The 26250-nt window shown below is 40.2% G+C and overlaps 1 protein-coding gene across 1 annotated transcript in view; it reads left to right on the top strand.

The window, feature by feature from the left end:
• Nucleotides 1–26250, top strand: part of LOC128735371 (nascent polypeptide-associated complex subunit alpha, muscle-specific form-like) — a 99328-nt gene that overhangs the window by 20325 nt on the left and 52753 nt on the right. Inside the window, exons 15-18 of the mRNA XM_053829859.1 lie at nucleotides 2198–2260; nucleotides 2677–2733; nucleotides 3098–3142; nucleotides 3414–3473. Of these exons, the coding sequence (XP_053685834.1) occupies nucleotides 2198–2260; nucleotides 2677–2733; nucleotides 3098–3142; nucleotides 3414–3473 (225 nt within the window). The remainder of the gene's footprint in view (nucleotides 1–2197; nucleotides 2261–2676; nucleotides 2734–3097; nucleotides 3143–3413; nucleotides 3474–26250) is intronic.

The raw sequence follows: 26250 nt of genomic DNA on the forward strand, positions 1-26250 counted from the left end.
AATCTATTCTTGTTTTTAATAAATACGTTGTTATTTTTCATGCAAAAATCTACGAACAAAAAGACAAAAACGAAAGAAAATTTTTTTGGCCGAGTTTCGGAAATTCCACTGTTTGAACTTCCATTTATATTTCGTGCTAGAAGCGTTAACTCAACTCGTACACTCATTTTGAAATTGATTTGCAATGGCCTAAATCTATGAAAGAAAAATCAGAACATATCAAGACAGAAAACGAGAATTGGATAAAAAGGTTTAGAAAAGAAAGAAAACTGGAAACGAAAGAAGGCAAAAGGGAAAAGAAAAGACAGGAAATAAAATAACAAAAAAAACAGTGAAAACGTAAAGTAAAACATCATTGAGAGATAACAATAAAATACGAATCACGGGACAGAAAAACTAAACCTTTAGGAAAGTAAAAGAAGAAAAGTGAGAGCGAAATCCACGAAAACGGAACAGAAATGAGCTAAAGCATTCGAGAAAACAGAACTGAAAATATCAATCCTAATTTCTAGTAAAACTTCATATTTAATTTCGTATCAATGTCCACTGCTGCTCTCCAGGAAAAGAAGCAAGAGAGGAAAAATGAGAAATCAGAAGAAGAAAAATAGAAAAGAGCACGAATCAAAAACGTGTCAAAAACAGAATAAACGGGGTTGAAAAAGAAAAAGCACGAAAAACAGGAATAAAAGGAAACTAATAACGTGATAGAGAAATGAAAGGAAACGGGACATAATACGAGAAAAAAGTGAAAAAAGTAAATGGGACAAAATAAGAGGTAAAAAAGGGGAGACTGCGCAGAGGAAATGGAAGAGATTGGAAGAAATCAAAGAAAAACGATAAATAAAACAAGGAAAGTAGAAAAAAATGGAATGTATAAAAAAAGGAATAGAAAAAGTATAAAGGAAAATTCGGGAGTAGAAGAAACGAGAACAGTAAAAGACGAAAATTGAGAAAAAAATGAAAACAGAAAACAAAAGCCGAGCAAAACAAAACAGAACGGAACAGGCGAAACGAAAAACAAAAAAGGAGTTAAAATGGCAAAAAAGACGACAAAAAACGAAAAGAAAAAACGAAAGGAGAATCGAGGTAGAAAAGCAATAGAAGAGAGGATACAGCGCACAGAAAAAAGGAAAAACGAGAGAAAAGGAGGAAAAACATTAGAGAAAACAGAAAAGAAAAATAAAGCAAACAAAGCAAAAAATAAGCGAAACCAAAGAAGAAAAGAATAGCATGAGAGAAAAAAGAGAACCTGTAGAAAAAACGAAGAAAACCGCAATAAAAAGTGAAAAAAATAAAAGAGAAAGATGGAACAAAAAACGGGAAAATGGAGAAAACCAGGAGATAAAAAAGGTAACCGTGGAGCAAAAGAAACGGGGAGTAAAAAGCAGATTAAAAGTGACAGAAAAGAAGCAAAACCAAAGCATCTGAAAGAGAAAAATCGTAACAGACGAAGGCGAAAAACAAAACAAAAGAAATAAATAGAGTTGAAAGACAACAAACGGCAAACGGAAAAGAAAATAACAAAAAAAATGAATGAAAAACAAGAGCAGAAACATGATTGAAATTAAGAAAAAATAGCACACAACGCGAAAAAAACGAAGCAATGATACAGGACATACGGGAGAGCAAAAGAATGAACGATTGAAAAAGAGGAAAACCCTAAGGAAAAGGAAAAAAACGGAGAGTCAAAACCGAAAAATACGATACAGGAAAGGAGAACAAACGGATCAAAAAGTGGTAAAACGGGACTGGAAAAGAGAATAATCGGAACAGAAAAGTGGCAAAACGTGGATTGAATAAGATGAAAAATTAAAATCCTAATTTTAAGTAAAACTTGGTGTCTAATTTCGTGACCATGTCTAGTTTTTATTAAAAGTTTTAGTTTAAAATAGTCCAAATTCAAAGCTAATTTAACTCCAATTTTTAGTTTAAATTTAAATCAAATGTAAACACTGATTTCAAGCAAATTTCAAGTGCAATTTCAACTCTAAATTATAGTCTGTTTTCAACTTTCAATTTAAATCCAACTGTACCCAAAAGTCTAGAGTTTTGAACATAATCGGCCGGTTTTTTTTCGTGATAAGCAATAACAAATAATCGCCACCGCCACGATTCTGGCAGGGCGGGTGTTCCACTTTTTGTCAATGTCTGGTCAGGCTAGATTGTTAATAATTTTGCATTTCGTTTCCCATTACAGAGGAAACGCTCACCTTCATCCGTTGCGCCCCAACAACGATCTGACATGTCGACGAAAGCCATGGTAAGCAGTGTGTGATTGTAGTTTTCTGTGATTCTAAAATTTTGCCTTTTACTTTTTGTTTCGTTCTCACCGCCACCCAGTTGGCGATGGCCAATCCCCGATAAGTACTGATAGTTTTTAGTTAATTAAATATTGATAACAGTGTTATACCCCAACTTTTGGTTATGATTATCAATGTTGGTGGTACCCCTAAATTTGGTCATAGTTTATTTTTGCTGGAAAATAATTGAATAAGCAAAAATATTCCAGCCTGGTTCATGGTGGCCGTGTGCCCAGAAACGTATGGAACCTAACGCTAAAGCTAAAGTTTTCCGCAGCCGTGAAAAATTTTATGAAAAGCTGTTTCCAAATTATATTTATGTCTGGCCACGCTAGTGATCATTATTAACAATTTTGCATTTCGTTTCCAATTACAGAGCAAACGTTCACCTTCATCCGTTGCGCCCCAGCAAAGATCCGACACGACGCCCATGGTAAGCATTAATAGAACAGAGAATTAACGTTATTAAGCCTTAGCACAAACTGTGTCATTCGTATCTCCAGCTATCGGTTGATCAAACCCCGACGAGTACTGATGATTTCTCAGTAACTTCTTTTCAGTAACATTGTTAGGCTTAATTTTAGTGACGATTACTATCATTCACACAGCATTTATAAAAATTTGGACTTAACAACCTAGTGTATTTATTATTCAGCTAGCAAATCATTTACTAGGGTGAAATTTTGAGCCTCGGTGGCCGAGTGCCCGGAAACCTACCTGTAAAGGAGCGGTTTTTCGCCAACAGCAACAGTGGCTGCAGTTTTATAAACAATTCTCTATTTCGTTTTTCATTACAGGCTTCAACTGCTGCCCCTAAACAACGAACTGACACGAAGCGCATGGTAAGCATCGATTGGATATTTCGTCTTTTGCTACGTTCTCACTTTCAGTTATCGGTGATCAATTCCCTATGAGTCTGACCTTTTTCTTACATTATTACGTTTGCATTGACTGTTTAGTTTCCACATTAGCAATGATCACCAATATTTGCTTAAGGCCCTGTACAAGTCTAATAATCTTTTTTGAGTAACTAATTCTCTGTTAATTTTTTTGTCTAAGCAAGCACATTCGAGTTTGTCAAATAATTTCATATTTCGTTTTTTCCGTTTACAGAGGAAACGATCACCTTCCTCCGTTGCACCTCAAAGATATGCGGAAACAACAATGCAGGCGGTAAGCATTACTAATAGAACAAAGTGTCAGAGTTCCAATCTTTTAGCGTAAACATTCTCTTTCTTACCACCGGCGACCAAAAACAAAAATTTTTGATAAGTACTGAAATTTTTTTGCGTCATATCTAGTTCATATTGATAGAATTCTTGGATTTGATCATTAATCATTATTTAACGTTCTCCTAAATTTATTTGTTTATTTTCTGTTATTTTGTACAGTAAAAACCTGAGCCATGCGAAGACGATAGCCTCCTAACGTTATCGAAGACTGACTCATTAGTACAATGACGAAACCTTTGGCGATGGTTAGTTTTGGATTTAAACCATTAAACGTCTAATTTTTCTATTGATATATAAAATACATAAAACATTACAGAACCACGGACCAGCATCACGGAAATGATTCAGCGGTTGACATTCGACTTCTGGTCATCTTATATAAGATAATCACTGAGCATTTTGAATTGAAATATATTCACCGAAGCGAGAAGCAGAAGCAGAAGTGTTTATAGTTCTAATGTTATCTCTTATTTATAACGGACTGATCCGAAATCGTTGCCCTTGTTATGACAAAGTGTTGAAAATGTTTTCAAACGATTCGCAAACAAATCCAGTCATCTATAGTGTTGATATTTACAATAAATTTTCCTAGACATAGTTCAGTGAAAACGGGCAAAACAGACAAACAAACAAGGCGAGTAATTCTCGTTGAAACGCGAGCACTAGCGACTCAAGAGCTTCAAATATTTTGGTTGAAATTATTAAAAAATCAGAATTACACAGTCAATACAGTAAGTCCCTCGGTCGCCAAGGGGCCGGACAGACTGATATAACCTAAATTTGTAATGAAACATAAAACAACTGATTTGGTTCTGTAAAAGGGACACAAATGCGTTTCAAATTAATCTGGTGTTCCCCAAGGTAGTAGTATGGGGTCTCTACTGTGCTTCTTTTACGACGCGACAATACTACTTGAAGCAGGCTGCAGGTTGCTTGCGAGTACTTACACCCAATTCTTTGGTGCTCCCTAGTTTGCCTGGCATGTAAACTCACGCATAGAAGTCGAGAGGGTTCAAATCAGGTGAAGAGGCAGGCCACTCTTTCGAAAAAATAACATCCGGGAAATAGTCTTCAAACCGATCCAGTGTAGCTTTCGCCTAATGAGACGGCGCAAGAGCTCGTTGGAAGCAGTATGGTATATTCTTATAGCGTTTTTTGGCCAAATTCCAAATTTTTGAAGAAACATCTCCTTACCATCAACCTGGAAGCATTCTGGAACCATCGAACAGTCAGTTGGTCCAGAGAAATATCAAAAACTGCGCTGCATATAGCCGATCATTTTGTTGGTTGTAGTGGACATGCAGCGGGAATATTTTTTCGCCCGAAAACAGAATTTCACAATCACCGTGCCGCTTGAGCAGCTGATGTCATTTTTCGATTCTTGCATCTTTCTGCATTTCAGTTAAACCGTGCACCCGTTATTTATTATTGTATGGAATCAATCGAACAACAGCGATATTCCCAATTCCTTGGCCATCTTACGTACTGACTGACCTGGGGTGACATTGCGATTTTCGTTTCGAGTGATTTTGGTTCGAGACACCCATTTGTTTAACGTGGTCGAAACGAACCAAAATCGCTCGAAACGAGATGCGCAATGTCACCCCTGGTTTCCGTCGAATTCGCTCTCTCATTCATTTGATGCCTTCCGGTCCTTACAATTTACGGCCAGGTTTGGGGAATATTTTCCAAGCACCGGTTTTCTTGTATCGCTTAATGCTACGAAAGACGATTTTTTCGTTTATCACGAGTGGATTCAGGTTCGACTGTATCGTATGCTGCGCTGAAATCCAAGAAAATATGATACGTGGGTACATTGTACTCCCGATTTTTCTGGGGGATTTGTCGAATGGTAAAAATTTGATGAGTAGTAGCACAGGCCTGTACTATTGAGGATAGACGACGTAACATCCATTTTGCAAGCAAATCATGTAAATCTTCATAATATTACTTGAATACACATAACAGAATACTTTGACATTTAATTTGTTCACAAGAAATTTAATATTTGTTCCAAAATTTAGATAAATTACCGAAGTTACTGATATGCGTTTATTTGTGCTTGAATAAGGAAGAATCCAAGCTTTCCACGAGCGTTAACGGCGGCTGATGGGTACAACTTTCTGAAGGGCACAGTTCGGTTTTGACATTCAATGTAGGAGCGGTTACTATGGAAGCCACTACGGTTGTTTGCCGGTTGAGTGGAAAAATGTAAACTTTGTTTAGTTTTCGCAGACCAACCGAAAAGGAATTTAGCTATACGGAAGCGCAGTTTTGTGGCTATTTTTTGCTGAAATATTGTCACATTGTCCCAATGCAAAGATTATTTCACAAAATGATAGCTAAGAAAGCACAAAAATTTGCTTCCCTTTAACTAAATTTCTGTTCGGCCAGTCTGCGAAAACTAAACAATGTTTACATTTTTCCACTCAACTGGAAAACAACCGTAGTAGCTTCCATAGCAACCGCAGTAACTACAGAGACTGTAGATTACAGAAGAGCCGAAACACTCAAAATCCGCTAAATTTTGAATCAAAACGGTAGCATGAATTGATATCAAAGAAAACTTTAGAATTTCGTACTTTGAAAGCTGAAAAGGTTCGACAGGGTAACACATAACGGTTAAGAATTTCATTTGATATAGAAATACACTCAATAAAAAAATAAGTTGGATAGACAAATTCAGATATTTCGGTTAAGTGTGCATTTACCTAGTTTCGTATTTAGAGTGCTTGAAAAGGAAGAGAGAAAAGTGCTAGACTGCTCGAAAAATGCACGAGAAGCTGAACCCGAGATCAGATTTCAAACGGACGTGAACAAGAGTAGTTCAGTTGAGTACGCGAGTAAAAAAAATAAGTGAAAAGACGAAAAATATGGAGAAATCCGACACGCACACCTTAACTTTTGAATGATTCTTAACAAATAATTTTATCAGCTCTCCAACGACGGTGAGCTTGAATTTAAAATCGGATGGTGCATTCAGGGCGAAAAAGATGATTTTCTGATAAATTCCAATATGGTGACCAAATCCAAGATGAACGCTAATCTTTTTCACTTCATTTGAAAGCTGAAGAAAGATGAAAAATAAATACCCCGTATTACTACCTTGGGGAACTTCAGTTTAATTAGTAAACACAGATGAAACGATAGATTACAGCAAAGCAAAGCCTGGGTGCTAATTCCGTTATCGAAATTTGACCTTCTGTTTTTATACGACAGACTTCGCAACCAGTTGTTAGAGTACAGGACAGTGCGGGGTCAGTGCTACGATCCTATTGACTCTAACAGCCTCTCCCAGTCGAGATTCGAACATACGACGAATGGTTTATTAGACCAGCGTCTTACCTCGAGGCCAACTGGGATAGATTACAGTGTAACTTGCAAAGCTCTGTCGCATATATATGAGCCAAGCCAAAATAATAGTCGTTGTGAAGCAGCTAGATGGTAGAGTTTTCGTAGAAGGATGCGGTGATACGAGAAGCTTCTTTAAAGCGATCAACGGAATCAGGAGCCGGGCCCTCTCAACTGTTATGTGCAACGACAAGGAGGGGAACCTAATTACCGAAAGATCGAACACCAAATCCGGCATCCCCGCCGAACTTTTGAAAGTCGGGAACGAACAGCTGTATTGTGCAATGCATCAGATTATACAAAGGGTATGGACTGGCGGGAAGTATCTATGAACTGGTTGGAAGGTCTCATATGCCTCGTTTGTGACGTTAGATGATTTGAAGCAAGGCTATCGAATTTACTATTCAACACTGCATTGGAAGATTAGCACCATGAAGGATAGGCGAGCAGAGAAGTGGTAGCGTTCGTGGATGACATCAATGTCATAGGTTGACTGAAGTTTTTGGGGCGTCATCATTGGTGTTAACCGTAGAGCTGTGGATGAGGCGTACACGCAACTGAGGAAGGAAGCTGCGAGGATAGGGTTTATCATAAACTCTGCTAAAGTAAAGTATATGGTGCCATTGGAGTGCTGAAACTGCGGTGATGATAGATGGAAATACTTTTTAAGTGCTCGACAAATTGTTTTATCTTGGTACGTTAGTGACATGTGACAACGATATGAGCCGCAGCTGCCAACAGGACTTTCTACGGAGATCCCGCCCTGCTAGCACCAACTTGTATATCAATGTACGAATTATCGTAAATATCTCCTAACAAATTCGAAATCGTAACTAAATCTGGATAAAATGGGACCAAGTTTATTTTCTATCGTATATAATGATTATAACTGACATACATACGATTTTCGGCACAAAATTGTATACTAGTACGGAGCGACTCGCGCTTAATCGGATATTATCGTATATAAATACTTATATATAGTCGTAACGCTCAATATCTCAGCAAAGCAAAGCCAAAGCTGATTTTTATCTTTTTTATACATATGAAAATGCTAGCTGCCCGTAGCTTGCAACTCCGTATGAAACTCGCGTTCAATAAGATGCTAATTCTTTCGGTGGTGCCCTACGGTCAGGAAGTTCAGAGAAAGCGACCGCCGAGCTCTTGGTGTTTTAAGCGTGAGACCCGCGATTAGTTTTATGGCGGCATATTAGGAGTGTAGCACAGGCGCATGAACCACGAAATTTACCAAGTATACATAGATGCGGATATTGTGAAGCGAATAAAATACGACAGGCTACAGTGGGCTGGACATGTAACAAGGCTGAAAACCCGACAGAGGCCGTCGACTTCGACGCAGACACCCGCTACCCGCAGGATGCGCGATGTTGACGAGGAAGCTGGAATAGCGGGGTGCGATTGGTGAGTGGTAGCCCGGTACATAAAGAAGAAGAAGAAGAAGAAGAAGAAGGCTCCTAAATTCGGCTCAGATTCGAGAAACGGATTGTTGCCGCAAAAGTTAAGTAAGACTAAGACTTGACCCCTTCTTTATCGACACAGACATCGCAGCCGACTGTTACATACGGCTGTTAGTACAGGTTAATTACGGGGCTAGTGCAACTATCCTACTGACTCCATCTAGCAAATACCTCCCACCCGAGATTCGAACATATGACGACTAGCTTATTAGACCAGCATCATACCTCTAAGCTAACTGAGCTAACAGAGCTAACTACAATCGATAGAGGGAATGGTAGGAGAAAGTAGTGAAACAAAAGTATTGATAATGTGCAAACAGAATGGGCCAAGGCGTGACGAGTGAAAAATATGGTAAGAGAGGGTCATTGAAGCAACATCAAAATGTCATAACAACCATTTCCTATAAGCGGTGAGAATGTTTATTTGATAAACGGTAAGAGAGGACACCATATCGCTGCTCTTGCTGATTCGTCGCATACTGCAGGAAAGGGATACAGAAAAAAGTTGTTAGTAGCAACGCTACGCTCGTTGTTTTCCTAGCGATACGATTTGGATCGCCAAAACCAGCCCGCACCGGCAGCCACTCGGTAATCAACGCTACTTCTTGGTATCTTTGCAAGTGAAAATTGTCGTGAATGACGAATCAGTTGAAGATATGATCAAACGCAAACGCTAGAAGGGGACATATTCACTCTGCGGAAATGGTGGTGAGTAGCAGAAAAATAAAGCGGTTCTTTTCATACGTGTCAAACCGTCCGTCGCACCCGGTGAACCTAGTTTGCAATGCGTGATGCATGAATTTGTGCAGTTTTTAGATACTAATTCAACACCCAAAATTGCCTTGCAACGAAAGTAAAAGAGAACCGCCAAAAAACGAATTTTAGAATGATTTCAGAACTTCAAAATGATTGATGCATGCAATCAAATTTACCATCACAAAAAAATAAAGTTAGTTCAACTTACCTGCTAACCGCAATCAGATCTTGCAACTCGAAGCACTAAACATTGCATTCTATAGGTTCTATTACTTTTTGGGGCATAGCTTACACTAAATACTCTGATTTCTGCCCAATTGATGTTCATCACTATATTTTCACTTTTTCGTCGTCGATTTTTCATTAATTTTTTTCGGCCGTTCCATGCATCACATCACTCGCGAAACTTAAATTGAAACACAGAAAACTTTAATTTACCACCCGAACAGTTATCTGGTTAGATATTATAATGATTTTGCCCAAACTGTTCACTTGAATTGATATGAAAAACTTTACTTCGATTGCGAATCCGCGACCGTCGTTGTTGATACGTTACCAAGGAAACGGGAGTGATGCCATATTTACGTTCAGCGTGAAATTGGTCAATAATTTTCACTATTAAATTAACAGTCGTAAAGTGTCGAAAAAAAAATAAAATAAATAAAATATAAATTATAAAATTCTCTGATAATAAAATTTACCGTAAACAACATTTTATGTGAAAGAATTACTGTCGGATCTAGCTCAACAGCAAAAATAGATACGCGATTCTACGTTTAATAATTGTTCATAACAGATTATTACCGACTACTAGCAACTTAGCAAAACGATAGTGGAAACAAGTACTGAAATCAGTAAAAAAGCAGCTGGCCTCTGACGACCTTCACCTTAAATGCGACAGAAGAAGAAGAACTTCCGCAAGGGGCGGCAGCTGTAAAAAGTAGGCATTACGTGGATGACTACGTAGATAGTTTAGACACGGCAGTGGAAGCATTCGCGGTGGCAAAGGAAGTAATCGAGGTGCATAAGCGAGCCGGATTTCATATCCGCAACTGGATGTCCAGTGGCAGGAGCGTGCTAGAAAAGCTAGGCTAAGAAAGCCAGAAGCCATCGAAAGCCATGTTACCGGAGAAGGACATTGGATTCGAACAAGTGCTGGGAATGGCGTGGATTCCGGAGGAGGATGTTTTCACATTTTCACTGCAGTTTTACGAGAAGGTGCGGATTCTGCTAGACGGGGTCACGATCCCGACAAAGAGAGAAATGCTTCGGTTGGTCATGCGCATCTACGATCCCTTAGGGCTGGTAGCATCGTTTGTCGTACACGCAAAAATCCTAATTCAGGATGTTTGACGAAGTGCTACGGACTGGAACAGCAATATTCCCTTGGAGATAGATACACGCTGGTTCGAATGGTTATCCCTCGGTGTTAATTTCCAGGTTACGATCCGGAAAACTTCAAAAGTCTCGAGCTGCATAAATTCGTAGACGCGAGTGCTCAGGCGTTTACTGCGGTGGCGTATTTTCGCATAATAGATCGAGGGCAAGTCAGAGTTTCGCTTGTCCCATCGAATTAATGCATATAAAGCAAAACAGTCTTTAGCAAAAATATTCCTCTTTAATGTGCAAAATATTTTCTAGAACATCACATTGAGCTGTCTGTTGAAATAAACATGTTACAAGAAGAAATGTGATTTGAGGGGTCGTTTATAAACAAAGGTCTATTGCTGGAAATGGGTAAAAGGTAGAAGTTTGATATCTTCACAAAAATTACTTGAAATTGGTTTATCTTTAATATTTTGAAACCAAAAAGGTAAAAAAAAGTTTACTCAAAAAGTTATTACTTAAATTGTTGTTTAAGTAACGCTTAAATATTGGACGACCCCTTCAAAATATGCATCAATTTTTTATTCAAAAAGTTGCCGAAGACCACATTGAGCTGAGACATGCTGTTTAACCGCAAATATTTTTATCCCGAAATTTTAATTTCTGGCCCATAGTGCTACGTGGGCATAGATCTCTTTGGACCATACTCGATAAAGGTCGGACGAAGCGTAGCTAAACGATGGATGTGCCTTTTCACTTGCCTCACAATCAGAGCCATCCATCTTGAGGTAGTGTCCAGTTTGTCTACCGATGCTTGTAAAAAGGCGATCCGGAGGTTTGTAGCACGACGAGGCGCCCCACAGGAAATCTACTCCGACAATGGGACAAACTTTGTTGGGGCGAGCCGCGAACTGAAGGATGAAATTACGAGGATTCACTCTGAGTTGGGCAGTACCTTCACGAATGTCCAAACTCAGTGGCAGTTTAATCCTTCTGCTGCTCCTCTGGGAGAGAATCGTTCGAGCTGTAAAATCTGCGCTTGGATGTGTTCCGGTAGTAAGAAAACTTCGCAACGGTGTTGGTAGAGGCGGAAAGTATGATAAATTCTAGGCCGTTGACATTCATTCGTCTCGATTCGGCCGACCATGCGTCGTTAACTCCTAAAGATTTTCTGCTGCTACACTCCAGTGGGGTTCGAGATCCAGTGAAACTACCAACGAACGAAGGTATAGCGTCGAGGAGTAGCTGGAACATGGTGAAGCATATCCTAGATAACTTTTGGCGGCGCTGGGTGGTTGAATACGAAGTGGTTTCGAGACGTCATGAAACTTATCATTTATCATTTGACCTGATTGCATTTGACCTGATGTCACATACTGCGTTAACCAATTCCCAGTCTTGTACTTGGCGGAACGAGAAGCTGTACGGAGATGCAAGAGCAAAATGTCTGTGTTCATCCCGGAGGACATCATTCGTGTAACTTTCAAGAAACATTAAAGTTACGTAAAGGTATATAACTAATAATTGAATAATTTTCTAATTTTCATGCAACTTTAGAGATTTAGCGATTAGCGATCTCAAGAGTTTATATTTAGCGAAGCTAACGTACTCCAAATTTAGTGAAAATGCTAGCTCGTTAATCAGCGTTAATTCAGCGTCGCTAATTAGCGAAATTGTGTCCAACACTGCGTATATCGCATAGAAGAAGAAACTCTTTAACCTCTTTCCAAATGGGTGACGCGTTTATTACTCAAAGAGCTCAACCAAGAAATTTTTCCGATTTTCGCATATTTCAAAAATTTGTGACTCTTGAACCAAGCATCTTAGCACAACCGTGTTCTATAAAGATGCAAGCGAATCTTCTCGGAAATATTGCAAATATTTCAGTGGGTGATAGAGGACCACTTTTGACGAAAAAATCCTTCTACGTATATGCTCAAATTTCAATCATTACAGAGTGATTACCCTTTTTTACTTTTCGGTTCTGTTTGCCTTAAATTAGCACTAGTATTAAAATTCTACCAGCCTGCTCAGTTTTGTTACTTTCGTTCGAAAGCAGAGAAGTTTTGTACTGAAAATTGCCCTTAAATCTTGTCTTTCATAAATTTAGGAACTTTCTCAGAGGCAAAATGCTTTGAAATAAGTGTTTCTCGAGGCGTATTTATCAAATTTCTCCTAAAAAAGTAGACGGGAACGGTTACCTTTTTTAGTTTCGTTGCAATTTAATTTTAAGCTATCGTATTCGGCGTTGAATTAGTATCTGAAAACTGCCAGCAATTCATACATCACGTATAGCTCACTAGATCACTGTGTGCAATGGACACGCTTCTCTAGGACGTTTCGGAATACGATTGCAGCACCAAAATGTATTCTGCGGAAGTTCTCGCGAACCTTCGCCTTTGCTATGGCGTCACTAACTGTTAAGCAGGACCTTAGTAGGAGTATGGTTGTAGATTTTCCGACCATCGACTACCAAATGAAAGTATGTAAGTCTTGTAAAAATAGAGTATGTATATCCAAAATTAATATATCGTCGAAGCGACATGCAAACGAAAGTATTCATAATCGAGTTATACCTGTAATGACAATTCATACGATACGGCAAGAAACATTTTTTTTGAACTAAAACGGTTCCATTGTCGTACAGATGAATTACCGAAATTAGTTTTCTCTTCACCCGTCCGTAAATTACTTTTTTTCAACTCCTTTGTTTACAGAACCCAGAAAGCGTAAGAACAAATACAGTTTCGGAGTAGAAAAATAATTACTAATTCAAACATGACTCCTTAAGCTTTGGATCGTGTCTGAGCCTAAGGAAAACGACCTAAACAACAAACGCATTTCAAACGGGACCGTGCTGGCCAGCTGGCTGGTTCACCTGAAACCGGTTAAAACCCTTAGCTCAGCTCAAGTAAATCCTTCAGCACTAATCTGACCGAAATCTTGAAGAAAGTGAAGACCTTAAAAAGATGCAAAAAAAAATAATTACCTTTCCTGCAAAGAACCGCTGAAAATGCAGATTTCCACCCGGGCTCATGCAGGTGCGAATTTGTCAATCATGTGAAACCGAACGAGTGGTACTCTGCGAGTGTATGTCGGCGTGACGAAAGTGTCTCATTTCAATTTCGAGCTCTCGAATGCTGCATGCTGCAATCTGGTTGCGAATCGGCACACCCAGCCCAGGCAAAGGTTGCAACACTGAAGAAGCGGAAGAAAAATTGCTCGTAGAGAAGCCTTCAGGTAGGAAGGATTTCTTCGTAATCCTGCATAACCGCTTCCTATTCGCACTTGGCAGAACGGCAAAAACGCACAGACGGCCAGCCGGATAAAGTCTGAACGCTTGAAGAATGCGAAGTTAAACCCCGAAAAGTGTGTTTCCAAAGTAAATAGTTCTGGCTGGCAGTAAGGCTTCCTTTCCCTCTCCGTTCGGCCGCCGAAGGACGTAGCCGAGGAAAGAGATCGAAAAGAAAGTGTTTCAGTTTTGATCAGTTTTCACGTGATCCGTTTTGGCATCGCAAACAGAAGAAAAAGAAACAATACTTTGCTTTCGAATGGCCGAGATTACCGGCGTGCCTGGTAACCTACGGTACGGAACTCTAAATTGTTGCGATTCCAATTGAATTTATTGTTTCCCGGTTGCATAGGAGGACGCACAGGAGGGTGGCCTCCCGGTGCCAGTGTTGCATTTCACGTTCCATTGTTCGGCTTGTTGTTCTTCCTCCTGCGCGCAGAGGAGAGAAGTCCGAAATTGGAGTACCGATGATTCAAGAAATCAGTAGGCGGTGGTTCGCTCTACCCTTGACCGGTCTAGAAGGATCGAATGGCAAAAGGTTTTTTTTGGCTGTGCGGAACTCTTATTACATACATATTGTTGGCCGTCCACTTTCACCTTGTTGGTTAGATATTATCCTACCCTTCAAGGAGTTTATGAAATGTCGGTGCTTTTGGGTGATACAAAAAACGGTTTTAATGCGTTTGTATTCTACTATTTCCGGGTTGAATCAGTCTTTTTTGTTAGGAATTGATACAAAGCATGCAATTCACATAAAATACCAGAAATATTTTCTGGTCATTGATCATGTGACGTACGTATTAATTTAGTCTCATCTCTAAATATGCGCTAAAATTGATAAGACTTCGATGGGAGCTTCGGCGGTAGTCAAAACAATTACGAATTTATTTAGATTTCGATTCTAGGCATTCGGCGAAAAAACGAGGTCAATGCATTCTTGCATCCGGTCTTATCATGTGGAATTTTATTTTCGTTGCAATACTGTTCAGAGCAGTGTTGCTGGTTTCTTGAATAACGTAGCAAAAAATCTCATACCTTTTATTTGGATCTCCTTTATGCTTAGTCACTTCACAGTCACTGGACAGAAACCGAACTCATAATCACACATGAATTAATTTCAATCACTACTCCCTGGGCTTCCGAGCCATCGAAAGCGCAATGAACACAATAACCGATCCGTACGGACTGCGGGAGACAAGCGATTAATGTCCCCGAAGCGCAGTCGGTCCAATCATTAGCCAATGTGATTAGCCGTAAACGCTAGCCATTCCGCTTCCGACCGACCGATGGATGCAGACGGCCGAGGAATGTTATTTTCGCACTTAACACCAACCAGCTCGCTCACAATCTTATCATAATAATAATTATCATCATCATTTTTCTCCCCGCCTACTGTCATGTCGTCTGCATTCACGGTCCAGTTGAACCCAATCGAGCGCACCCATCCACTGTCGAATGTGGCGGCATGGCCGCACGACATGGTCAAGACAAGATGACGGACCGGTACGACGGGTTGCGGAAGGAGTTTCTAATAATATCCCACAGAAGAAGAAAAATAAATATATCGTCTTGCTAAACAGTTGCTAAACGACGCACTGTCCGGCAGTATAAATAGCGGTCTGCCAAGCATCAGCAGAGAGCACTATTTTCAGCCAATTTCACGGACAGCCGCCATCTCGCGTGTGGTTCAATGGCACAAACATGATTTCACCCTCCTCGGCCGGTTTCAATTTGTGGATGCGAGAGTTACTCCTTCCACGCAACATCTCCTTCCAAGTTCCAACTAAACACAGCGTTTAGTACAACCAAGTGTAGTTAACCAGCAAACTCGAGAGGTGCGAGTCTCCGCGAACGAGCAGCCAGTCGAACAAACGAGATAATTATTTACGACATGTTATTTAATTTAATAATGTTCCCACATAATTCCGAAGCCCCAGACACGGACGCGTTCTTGGCCGGACAGGCGGAATGAGTGATTCCAGCATAAATTTATTCTTAGTTGTGGAACACTCTCATGTGGTGGTCGTATACCTACTATTGCCGTGACGGTCAGTAACGAGGCGATAAAATGAGATGTTTGGTGAATAAAATATTCGCCAGTTTAAGTAGGCTGTTTCTTAGTGGCGCCAACTATGAATTCATTTACGGAAGCTTTCTAATTTTTCTATAAATTTTAAACATAATGTATCTCACCGTTTGCACCCAATTCAGTACAGCTGTTGCTGAGTTGATCGGACAAATTTATTTGTAGACAGTGTTAGGTAAATCATTTTCCGCCGACTATCACCAATTGCGAACAGATTTGCGGGAACTTATCAAGCCGGCTTTGTCGAAGGTTGGTTTTCAACGGATCAAATATTTACACTGCGGAAAAGCCCCTAAAAGGGCCGTGAATACAGAGTTCCCACGAATCATTTGTTCGTTGACTTCAAAGCCGCATATGATACCATCGACCGGAAAAAGCTATGGAAAATCATGGACGAGAACAGCTTCCCCAGGAAGCTCATCAAACTGATTAAATCTACGATGGATGGTACACAGTGCTGTGTTCGGATTTTGGGTGGATTGTCAAGTTCATTCGAATCACACAGAGGGCTTCGTCAAGGTGATGGTCTTTCATGCCTGCTGTTCAACATAGCGCTACAAGGTGTTATGAACCGAGCGGATATCAACACGCGGGGCACGATATTCAACAAATCTAGTCAATTCGTCTGCTTTGCCGATGACACGGATATTATCGGCAGAACATCTGTGGCGGTGGCTGAACAGTACACCACACTAAAGCGCGAAGCAGAAAAGATTGGGTTAAAGGTAAATACGTCTAAACCAAAGTACATGCTGGCCAGCGGAACCGAGGCCGAACGACATCGCTTGGGCAGTAGTATATTGATCGACGGCGATGAGTTTGAGGTAGTTGACGAATTTGTCGACGTTGATTCACTGGTAACGAAGGGCAATGATACCGCTAGATTCGGAGGTGTTAGCGGAAGTCGTACTTATTATGGACGTCACAAGCAATTTCGGTCGAGCAGACTAAGTCCCCGTACAAAGTTCACCCTGTACAAGACGCTTATTAGACCGGTTGCTCTCTACGGCCATGAAACATGGACAATGCTCGAGGAGAACCTGTGAGTGCTCGGAGTTTTCGAACGACGAGTGCTAAGAACGATCTTCGGCGGCGTACAGGAGAACGGAGTATGGAGGCGGAGGATGAACCATGAACTCGCACAGCTCTATGGCGAACCCAGTATCCAGAAGGTGGCTAAAACTGGACGGATACGATGGGCAGGGCATGTTGCAAGAATGCCGGACAACTACCCTGCAAATATGGTGTTCGCCTCAAATCCGGTAGGAACAAGACGACCAGGAGCGCAGCGGGCAAGATGGTTAGACCAGGTGGAGCGAGATCTGGCGGAGAGTATTCGGTGTCCGAGGAATTGAAGAACGGTAGCTCTCAACCGAGTTACATGGAGAAACTTTGTTCAACAGACTTTGTCTTACCACCTAAGGTGGCAAACCACCTAAGTAAGTAAGTAAGTTACTTCGTCATAGTTAGGATTTTTGATAACATACTGAAAAAGCGCAAACTCAACATAAATTTTAAATGTGAAAGTAGGAATAGCAGGGAACAAAACATAAGCGCGAATATTATCAAAACGTTGTTATAGACTACGAAAAATCAAAAGTAAACTAGTATAACCGATAATTCTAAATTTACTGATAGGAACTAAGTATTATTTCATAAAGATCTTACTACATATTTCTTTACATTACAACTTCCAGATACTTAAATATGTGTATGCTGTATCCAAAAATATATTTTTCACTTTTGTGTTTATCATGTTCAATGACTTTTAGGACTACTCAGAAAAGTTATTGTTTCGGAAAAGTTAATCGACCCATTCCCCAATCGATTAACTTTCCCGAGAGTCCACTGTATCTGCTATTAGTTTGCATACCAATTTGTAATTGTTCCATCAATCTTCCCAAATGTTTATTTTAGAGAACACTTGGAAATACAATTACTTTTACCTATACACCGAAATTGTAATTTTCTTAATAGAAAATTATAAAAATTATCATGAATCAAGGTTAGATTCAACTGAAACTTGTAAACGTGTAAATGACCCCAGAAATCATTTTCGAGGACTATGTATTTTGTGACGATAAGACACCCATAGGTAAAAAAACAGTTTTTTTTTATTTTTGCCGCGAAATTTTAATTTCTGGCCCAAAGTCAGTAAAAATATTCGTCTCTTACGTACAAAAAACTTCTTAGAACATCATATTGAGCTATCTTATGCGATAAAAGTGCTACAAGAAGCAATGTGATTCGACGGTTCGTCCATAAACAAAGATCTACTGCAGGAAATACGTAAGAGATTAAAATTAGAAATGTTCAGCAAAGTTACTTGAAATTCATTTATCTTTAACGTTTTGAAACTGACAAACCGAAAACCCATTTACTCAAAAAATTATTACTTGAGTTGTACTCACGGTAACATCTGAATATTGGACGACTCCTTCAAAAGACGCATCGTTGTTTCATTCAAAATGTTGCCGAAATGTTGAACTGAGCTTGATTTTTATCGTGAAATTTTAATTTCTGGCCCACAGTCAACGGACTAAGGCCCTATAGACGGCCCTCGCCGTTGGAGCTTCAGAGCCATACACAACATTTATTGCCTTACTACCTATGTACTACTGACAAGATTTTTTGTTCGACAGACTTCACAACCAATTGTTAGTGTACAGAACAGTTGCGGAACTAATGTTTTGATCCGATGGATTGAAACCGTCTCCCCCAGTCAAGATACGAACGTAAGACGATTGGCTTGTTAGATCAATGTCGTACTTCGAGCGAACTTATTCCAGCTTCAAATTCTCTCTGTAATAACGCTCTCTTTCCCTCTCGTTCGCTTTTCCTCTCGTTCTTTTTCTTTCTGTTGCTTTATCACTTTCGTTGTTGCTCAGGGGACCCTCAGCAGCAACCCTTTCCAATTCCACTGCAACTGACAGCATCGCATATATCGCGGGTCGTATTGAATACGGCCTAAAACAAACACCTGTCATTGCAGATTTTTGCTTTGTTTTGATCGTAGCGGTGCGTTCACACTGGCATTTGGAACCGGCAGAAGCGCCAAGTATCAAATCGGAAGCACAGAAAGTTACAGCACTGAAATTTAAAACTGTTTGCAATATGTTGGGTTGTTCTGCTGCGATCGACATGTTAGCTCCAAAAACAGGGCCGCTTGCCAGCCCCCTGCAGTTGCGCAATCACCCTAGCTTCTGAGGTCAGGCTTTTAATCTCCCGCTTGCCTTTGATCTCTCTCTCTCTCTCTCTCATTCTCACTCTCACTCCCACTCTCACTGTCACTCACGTTATCTCTCTCTCCTCTCTTTCTCTCCTCTCTCTGTCTGTTTATTGTTGTTATTATAGAATGGATCAAAACTTTCTAAAGGCTGGCCTTTAATGTGATGGCACTGATGGGGGGATTCACTATTTTGTTTTTTGAGCCTAAAGCCTAGTATTGTGCGCTATCCAGGACGACACCAAGACCAGGAATGTGATAGACGCGTTGTAACAAGTGTCTTGGCATCTTGCAGCTAAAAGCTAAAGGTTTAAAGACAATTAAGGGCGATGAAAGGACATGACTGTAAGCATGTTAGAGCTGACAGTTCATTTATAAAAAAAGAGCAGTGGTCCAAGGTTGCTGCCCTGTGGTACACCAGAGAGGTTGCAGAACGAATTAGAAAACTGGGATCCGATCTTCAAACTTAGCCTACGGTGTGTTGAGTACAAGTGAAGCAACTTGCAGAACAGTGCGGAAACTCCTAGCTTCTCCTGGCTCGCAAGGAGGATACCGTGTTCCACCCGATCAAACGCTGCTTTCAGGTCCGTGTACACTGCATCAATTTGGACTGCTTCATTCATATTGCGCAGGCAGAACGAGGATACACTCACCAGCAGACGTTTTCTTCTATTTCTTGACCCGAAGTTGTTTTGCATTATCCTATCTAGGGCGTTGGAGGCCTTCACACTCTTCTCACAGCTGTAGTGGACATGACCATTGAAACTCAGCCGCTGGTCAAATATCACTGCTGGGTATTTCAGCATTCGTTGCGATACAATGCCATGCTCTCTGAACGATGAATGGTGCCTGTTGTGCCACCGCACAGTTCCTAACCGTTAGTACTTTTTCTTGTGGTGGACTAGCTGGAGTTTCACTCTGTACATCCGGTTTGTTATCATGTTTATGGCCTCGGTCTCTACCCGTAATCACTAGCACTACGCGTTAGGACTTTAGGACTTTAGAACTTTAGGGCACTCCAATGTCAAAACGTCGTTGTACATTCCATTCACACACACACACACACGCACACACACACACACACACACACACACACACACACACACACACACACACACACACACACACACACACACACACACACACACACACACACACACACACACACACACACACACACACACACACACACACACACACACACACACACACACACACACACACACACACACACACACACACACACACACACACACACACACACACACACACACACACACACACACACACACACACACACACACACACACACACACACACACACACACACACACACACACACACACACACACACACACACACACACACACACACACACACACACACACACACACACACACACACACACACACACACACACACACACACACACACACACACACACACACACGGCCTATCTCTGCCTGTATTTTTATCTCTCTCTTTGTCTTGCTCTATGTCTCCCTCTGCAAGCATTGATATGGCTAATGCAAGCTCCAAAAGAAGCAAATTGAAAAGAGCCCAATTTGCTACCTTGTGATACACCCAAAATATTACCCCTATTTTTATCTCCGGTCATCAAAACGTTACTAACGGGGTATGGATTGAAATTTTGCTGATCATTGCTCGAACGAGTTTTGGGATCAATTTCAAAATAAGTTAGTGTCTCTATGGTATGGTTTTCCTTTTTGAATTTTCAGGCGTAAATCGTGAAAATTGGTATGCAGTTACAGAAAAACCTCAAAAATCTTGACGTTGTTTACGCTTTATTTTCACCGAATATCTTGAAAAAGTGATATAGGAAGTTGAAATAGATAGTTTAGTCTCTAGTATTCTTTCATTATTGCTAACACATTCTAAATATTCACAAATAACCATTAAAGAATTAAAATTAAATTTAAAAGTTAATAAAAGTGTGACAAGTAACTTTATAAACGGAGTATTTTGCAGCACTCTTATTTTCAATTCTTTATACAATTCTGTGCGATAATTAGGTACTTTTTTATTCTTAATTCAAAGATAGTAACGACTATTAAAAAATCTGGTTAATTTTTACACTTAGACGGTTCAAATACGTTAACAACTAGACGAAGTTACCGTTCAAAAGTACTACAAGTTAGCTCGGATGACGGTATTTGCATGAGTCGTGAAGACCAATGTTATATTTTCATATGCAATACAGCAAGAGTCTCTATCGTTGTTCGGTCCTCGGCCATTCTGATAATAGCATAAAAATTAAATACCTTTAGTTTCAACCTGGTCGTGGTATTTTATTCTGCTATCAAATGACTTCAAGGCTCTGAGGTCTGGAGTTCTCACAAAAAATCTACAGAAAAACCAAAATATTCTTTCGAAAAAAAAGTAATATTTTGATTCGAGCACGAATAACCTTTCAACAAGAGCCTAAGTCTAGTCTAACTGACAAGTAAATCATGCTGAACTTGTCAAAAAACTGTCTTAAGGTGAAGGTCGTCAGAGACCAGTTGCTTTTTTACTGATTTCAGTACTTGTTGCCACTATCGTTTGGTTGAGAATAGATTTGCTAGAGTAGACAATAATCTGTTATAAACAATTATGAAACGTAAAATCGCGTATCTATTTTTGCTGTTGAACTAGATCCGACAGTAATTCTATCACATAAAATGTTGTTTACGGTGATGTGGCATCACATATAAACGTCCGTTCCCTTGGCAACGTATCAACAACGACGGTCGCGGATTCGGAATTGCAATCGAAACGAAGTGAAGTTTTTCCTATCAATTCAAGTAAACAGTTTAGGCAAATTCATTATAATATCTTACTAAATAACTGTTCGGGCAGTAAATTAAAGTTTTCTGTGCCTCAAGTTAAGTTTCGCGAGTGATGTGATGAATGGAACGGCGGAAAAAAATTAATTAAAAATCGACGGCGAAAAAGTGAAAATATAGTGGTGAATTTTAATTGGGCAGAGATCTCAATATTTAGTGTAATTTATGCCCCTAACAGTAATAGAACCTGTAGAATGCAACGTTTAGTGCTTTGAGTTGCAAGATCTTTTTACGGCTAGCAGGTTAGTTGAACTGATTTTTTTTTTTGCGTTGGTTTTCCGAGTCTATGGCAGCATGTTAGTATACTGAAGAAGGGAAGGAAAGAGTGATATTCGGTGCCATACTGACTGCCATATATGTACTCTGACGAGTAACGTACTTTGTCACTAATTGTTGAATGTAAGAAAAGTTGAAACATTCAATTTTCGTATTCTACTAAGACCTTTAAAAACAAACTTTAGTGAAATTACTTGATTAAAATACTGCAAATATATTCAATAACAGACGCTCCGTCAGGACACCGTTCACAGCCACGCCGATTAGGTATTCAGTGTCCGTTCAAATTAAACGCCATTCAGCAGCCACCGATGCTTTATGGGAACGAAACATGAATGAATGCCTCCTTCTGCCCAGCAATTCACTTGGTGGTGTCAATTGTTCGCCGCCATCACCGACACCACCACTGCTGCCGCCGCCGTCAACGTAATCATAATCGTCATTTGTTTGTGAGTACTTTACGATATTAATAAAACATCAAACATTAATAACATACAACAAGCCCAAAACTGTGTATTTCATCGACGAACGACGTGTGCGCTAAGCCGTAATAAATCCCAATCTCGAAGGGCAACCATTCTTAGCCCACGGGAAAAATGTAGGCGTTAAACGGCCACCATTGTTTTCATAAAAGAAAACTCCGGCCAGCATGGCGATTAATCGCGCAACCGTATATACGAATCGTACAGGCAAGCAGCTTCCTGTTTGGGGGATTTGCTTGATTTACATCCGTCATCGATCTGGACACACACTCTTTCGACCGGGCCGGGCCGGGACCATTCCCGGTCTGGAAAGGGCTTGTGTGGTGATTCGATTAGTTTCGCTTTGTTAACACAACGCGTCCGTTGATTGGGCTCAGCACAAAAGGTTATGCGCGGTCGGCTAATTATGCTGGTGAATAATGTGTGATGGCTGATTATGAACAAGAAAATATGGATCCGGTGTGATGCGATCGGCTGCGGGTTGAACGGGGCTGCTCAACAATGGTAATCTTTTCTTATATCTTTTGAATCGTAGTATAGATTCAGCTAAAGCAACGAAATGATCTTAAATTCAACTGAAAAGGTTCGCAAATAGACCCCTTTTCAGTTGTCCCAGGAACAATTAAATACAAGCACCAAACAATTATCACCACATTATCAATAAAACATTAACGGACAAATTCCCTATCCTTTCCATCACACAAAATTACTTTCCGATAAATCAATTCGATCGGATTGCGAACGCAGAAAAAAATTACCCACACGAATTGGTCGTAATTCGTTTCGCACGTTGAATTGAAACATTGTTTTTTTTTTGCTTCAAATTCTTTTTTTATTTTTGAAAAAAAGGGGTTGTAGTTTTTCCCACTTTCCCAAACAACGACGGAATAAAAAAGAAACAGAACCCGGTTTGGCACATGCCAAATAATCAACCCCCTTCGCCGCTGTCTGCTGATGTCTATCATCCCATAGCCGTTGTAAGCCTTTGTTGTTCACGGAAAAGCGCTCTCGTTCGAGACAAACTCTTCAGTAGGTAAGTAATAGGTGGGCAGTGACGCAACAAAAGCAGTAAACAGGCGATGCACCCCTTTGCGCATCCCATCAACAGCAGGGATGACTGTCAGCGGCGCACAAGCCGGTGACACAACAATGAACAGAGTTAGTGGTTATTTTTTATTTTTTGAAAAAGTTGTATCACTTTTTTTCATTTTTGAAAAAAAAGGGGGAAAGGAGTTTACTGTTCCCCCTTCAATTCTGTGGTTGCTCTCGATTGCCTTAACGGGTACATTTCAGTGGAAACCGTTTAGTTCAGGCCCGTAACATCATAGTCGGGTTCGTTTTATTCTGCGCAGCAGCATTTGTTTGCTATACGCTATGCCACAAAAAAAAATATTATCAAGTAAAGCTTTGATCGCATCTGACAAATCGGATTCATCTTCGATTCGCCCGTGCTTTAAAAGCGACGTCCGGTAGCGGTATCAGCGAGTCACGCAAGCGACCAATTACGTAAACCCTCTGGTAAACAAGTGTCCCATCCAGCAGCAGCGTAACGGAGAGCCTCCGAACTATCTGAACGGCCTTTGCATTACTGACCAACATTTGACTTGACCAGTTGAGCTTTCCATTCACGATTTCCTCAACGGTCGCACCGTGGCCGCAGCGCGGCAAACGGCATCCGGGGTTCGACCTATCGGAAGCCACTTATCGGCGCCATTATTTATTGAACACTTATTGATGAGTAAGGCTGACGGTTGTGTAAACAATTTTCGAACGTAATATAATAAAAATTATTCAAATTCTGATTCTGCCATCCACACTGCACTCCCAATCGCATGGCTCCATTGGCTGTTGGCACTATCTCCCGGTGGCTGACTCCGACGGTTCGTAAATAATGTGATTGCACTTTGTGGACTATCATAAAGTAAAATTATGGAAGTTATGGTTTCTTTTTTTTTTTTGTTGTATGCTAACAATTGTGCATTACGATAATCCCTCTCCTCGTCCATTATGGTGCTCGAGAGTTATTGGGAAGGACTTATCAAAAATGTTTGCTTTCCGACGTTTCATTCACCGTCCGGACCAATATCAGCAATCGCGCTGAAGCGTACAGACAGTGCATTTTGACCGTTCCCGCGCGTTCTTATCAGCCTGAATCCTGAAGCAGCCAAACGCGTACGGGTGTATGTATTTATGCAGTGGCGATTGGGTTTTGGGCCCGGGTTAACTCTGCCGCCAGTGACACCCGGTGATGGGGCGCATCGTTTTGAGTGCAATTTTGGCACGCAAAGTTGATGGGGACTCGGCGGCGCGCTCTCGGTAGCATAATCATCCGTTTTTTTGTTTGATGTGTTTTATGAAGCCAGAAATAAATGCTACGCCACGAGCGGGGCAGTCATCCGGGAAAAGTGCATTGTCCGACCTTCCGGGACCTCCGCTGCGGCTCGCTGATAATGCACGCCAGAAGCTCTAAATCCCAAAAATTATCGCACCAGAAAGTCATTGGTGCAACATTTGTTTTGCAATTATGAGCTTAAACCGTTCGGTTTGACGAACAGTATGATTCTTCACATTTTTTGTGATTGACGATAGGGAAAATTCCATAGCAGAATGCTGTTGCCAGTAGGAGTTGAACTTAACTCGATGACGGACCAAAAAATCTAAGAAATTTTTATTCACTGTAGTAAACTGTTAGACGCGGAACCTCACATATTATAACAAAATAATTTCTTTTTTTACTGATTTTAAAACTTTAAAAATACAAGGCGTCTCGGTAAACTTCATACTGCCATAAATTGGACTGAATGTTACAAACTGTAAATTACAGATGAACTGAGAGAGCTGCTACTTTTTTAGAAAAAGAAGTGTACTGTAAGTTAAGTATAAAGCTACACTGTAATTAAAGTGGGTGTAAGTAAAGTTTTGATGTTATTTAAGGAGTTCAGTGTGCGATGAAATTGAATCGTTTGTTTGAGAAACCCCACTTGTGCATTTGACATAATTGCGAGAAAACAACAAAAACTTGATTTTCTCGAAATATTTCAAACCCCAATTAAAAGGTGTCTGTAATTTTGAGAGAAGATGTAGAAATTCTCGAGGATACAAAACTGTTGAAAAATCAGTTGGATATCAATTTATTTCTTTTTGAAAAATCGATAACTTAAACAGTGCCTGATTTCGTCTGCTGCAGTTGATCGTAAGGATATGCAATATATATTCCTCCAAATGAATCAAGTGTTATATAGCTAATTTAATTTCTAATCGCGTCCTCAAACATGTGACAGTGCTCATAAATTTGTTTTTCATTCTGTTTTCTTTAAGCTCGAAATGAGGAAGGCAACTAAGAAGAAGCTCTCAACATAGCTCTAGTCATCCCAAGCTCGTACCTAGCGCCTCCACGTGGCCTTACCTGGAAATCTGTACAAACTGTATAACTGAGCAGACAAGCCGGGGTCGTGTGGTTTTCAGTCCTGGTCTTACAACCGTAGTTTTAGACAACCATTGAACCACACGTCTTTATTTTCAAGTGTTATATTATTTAAATTAATATTTTTGGCAGTCTAATCTTTTTTTCAGAGAACGAAATAAGGCGCTATATCCTA

The sequence above is a fragment of the Sabethes cyaneus genome, chromosome 2 (genome assembly GCF_943734655.1).
Source record: "Sabethes cyaneus chromosome 2, idSabCyanKW18_F2, whole genome shotgun sequence".
Lineage (NCBI taxonomy): Eukaryota > Metazoa > Arthropoda > Insecta > Diptera > Culicidae > Sabethes > Sabethes cyaneus.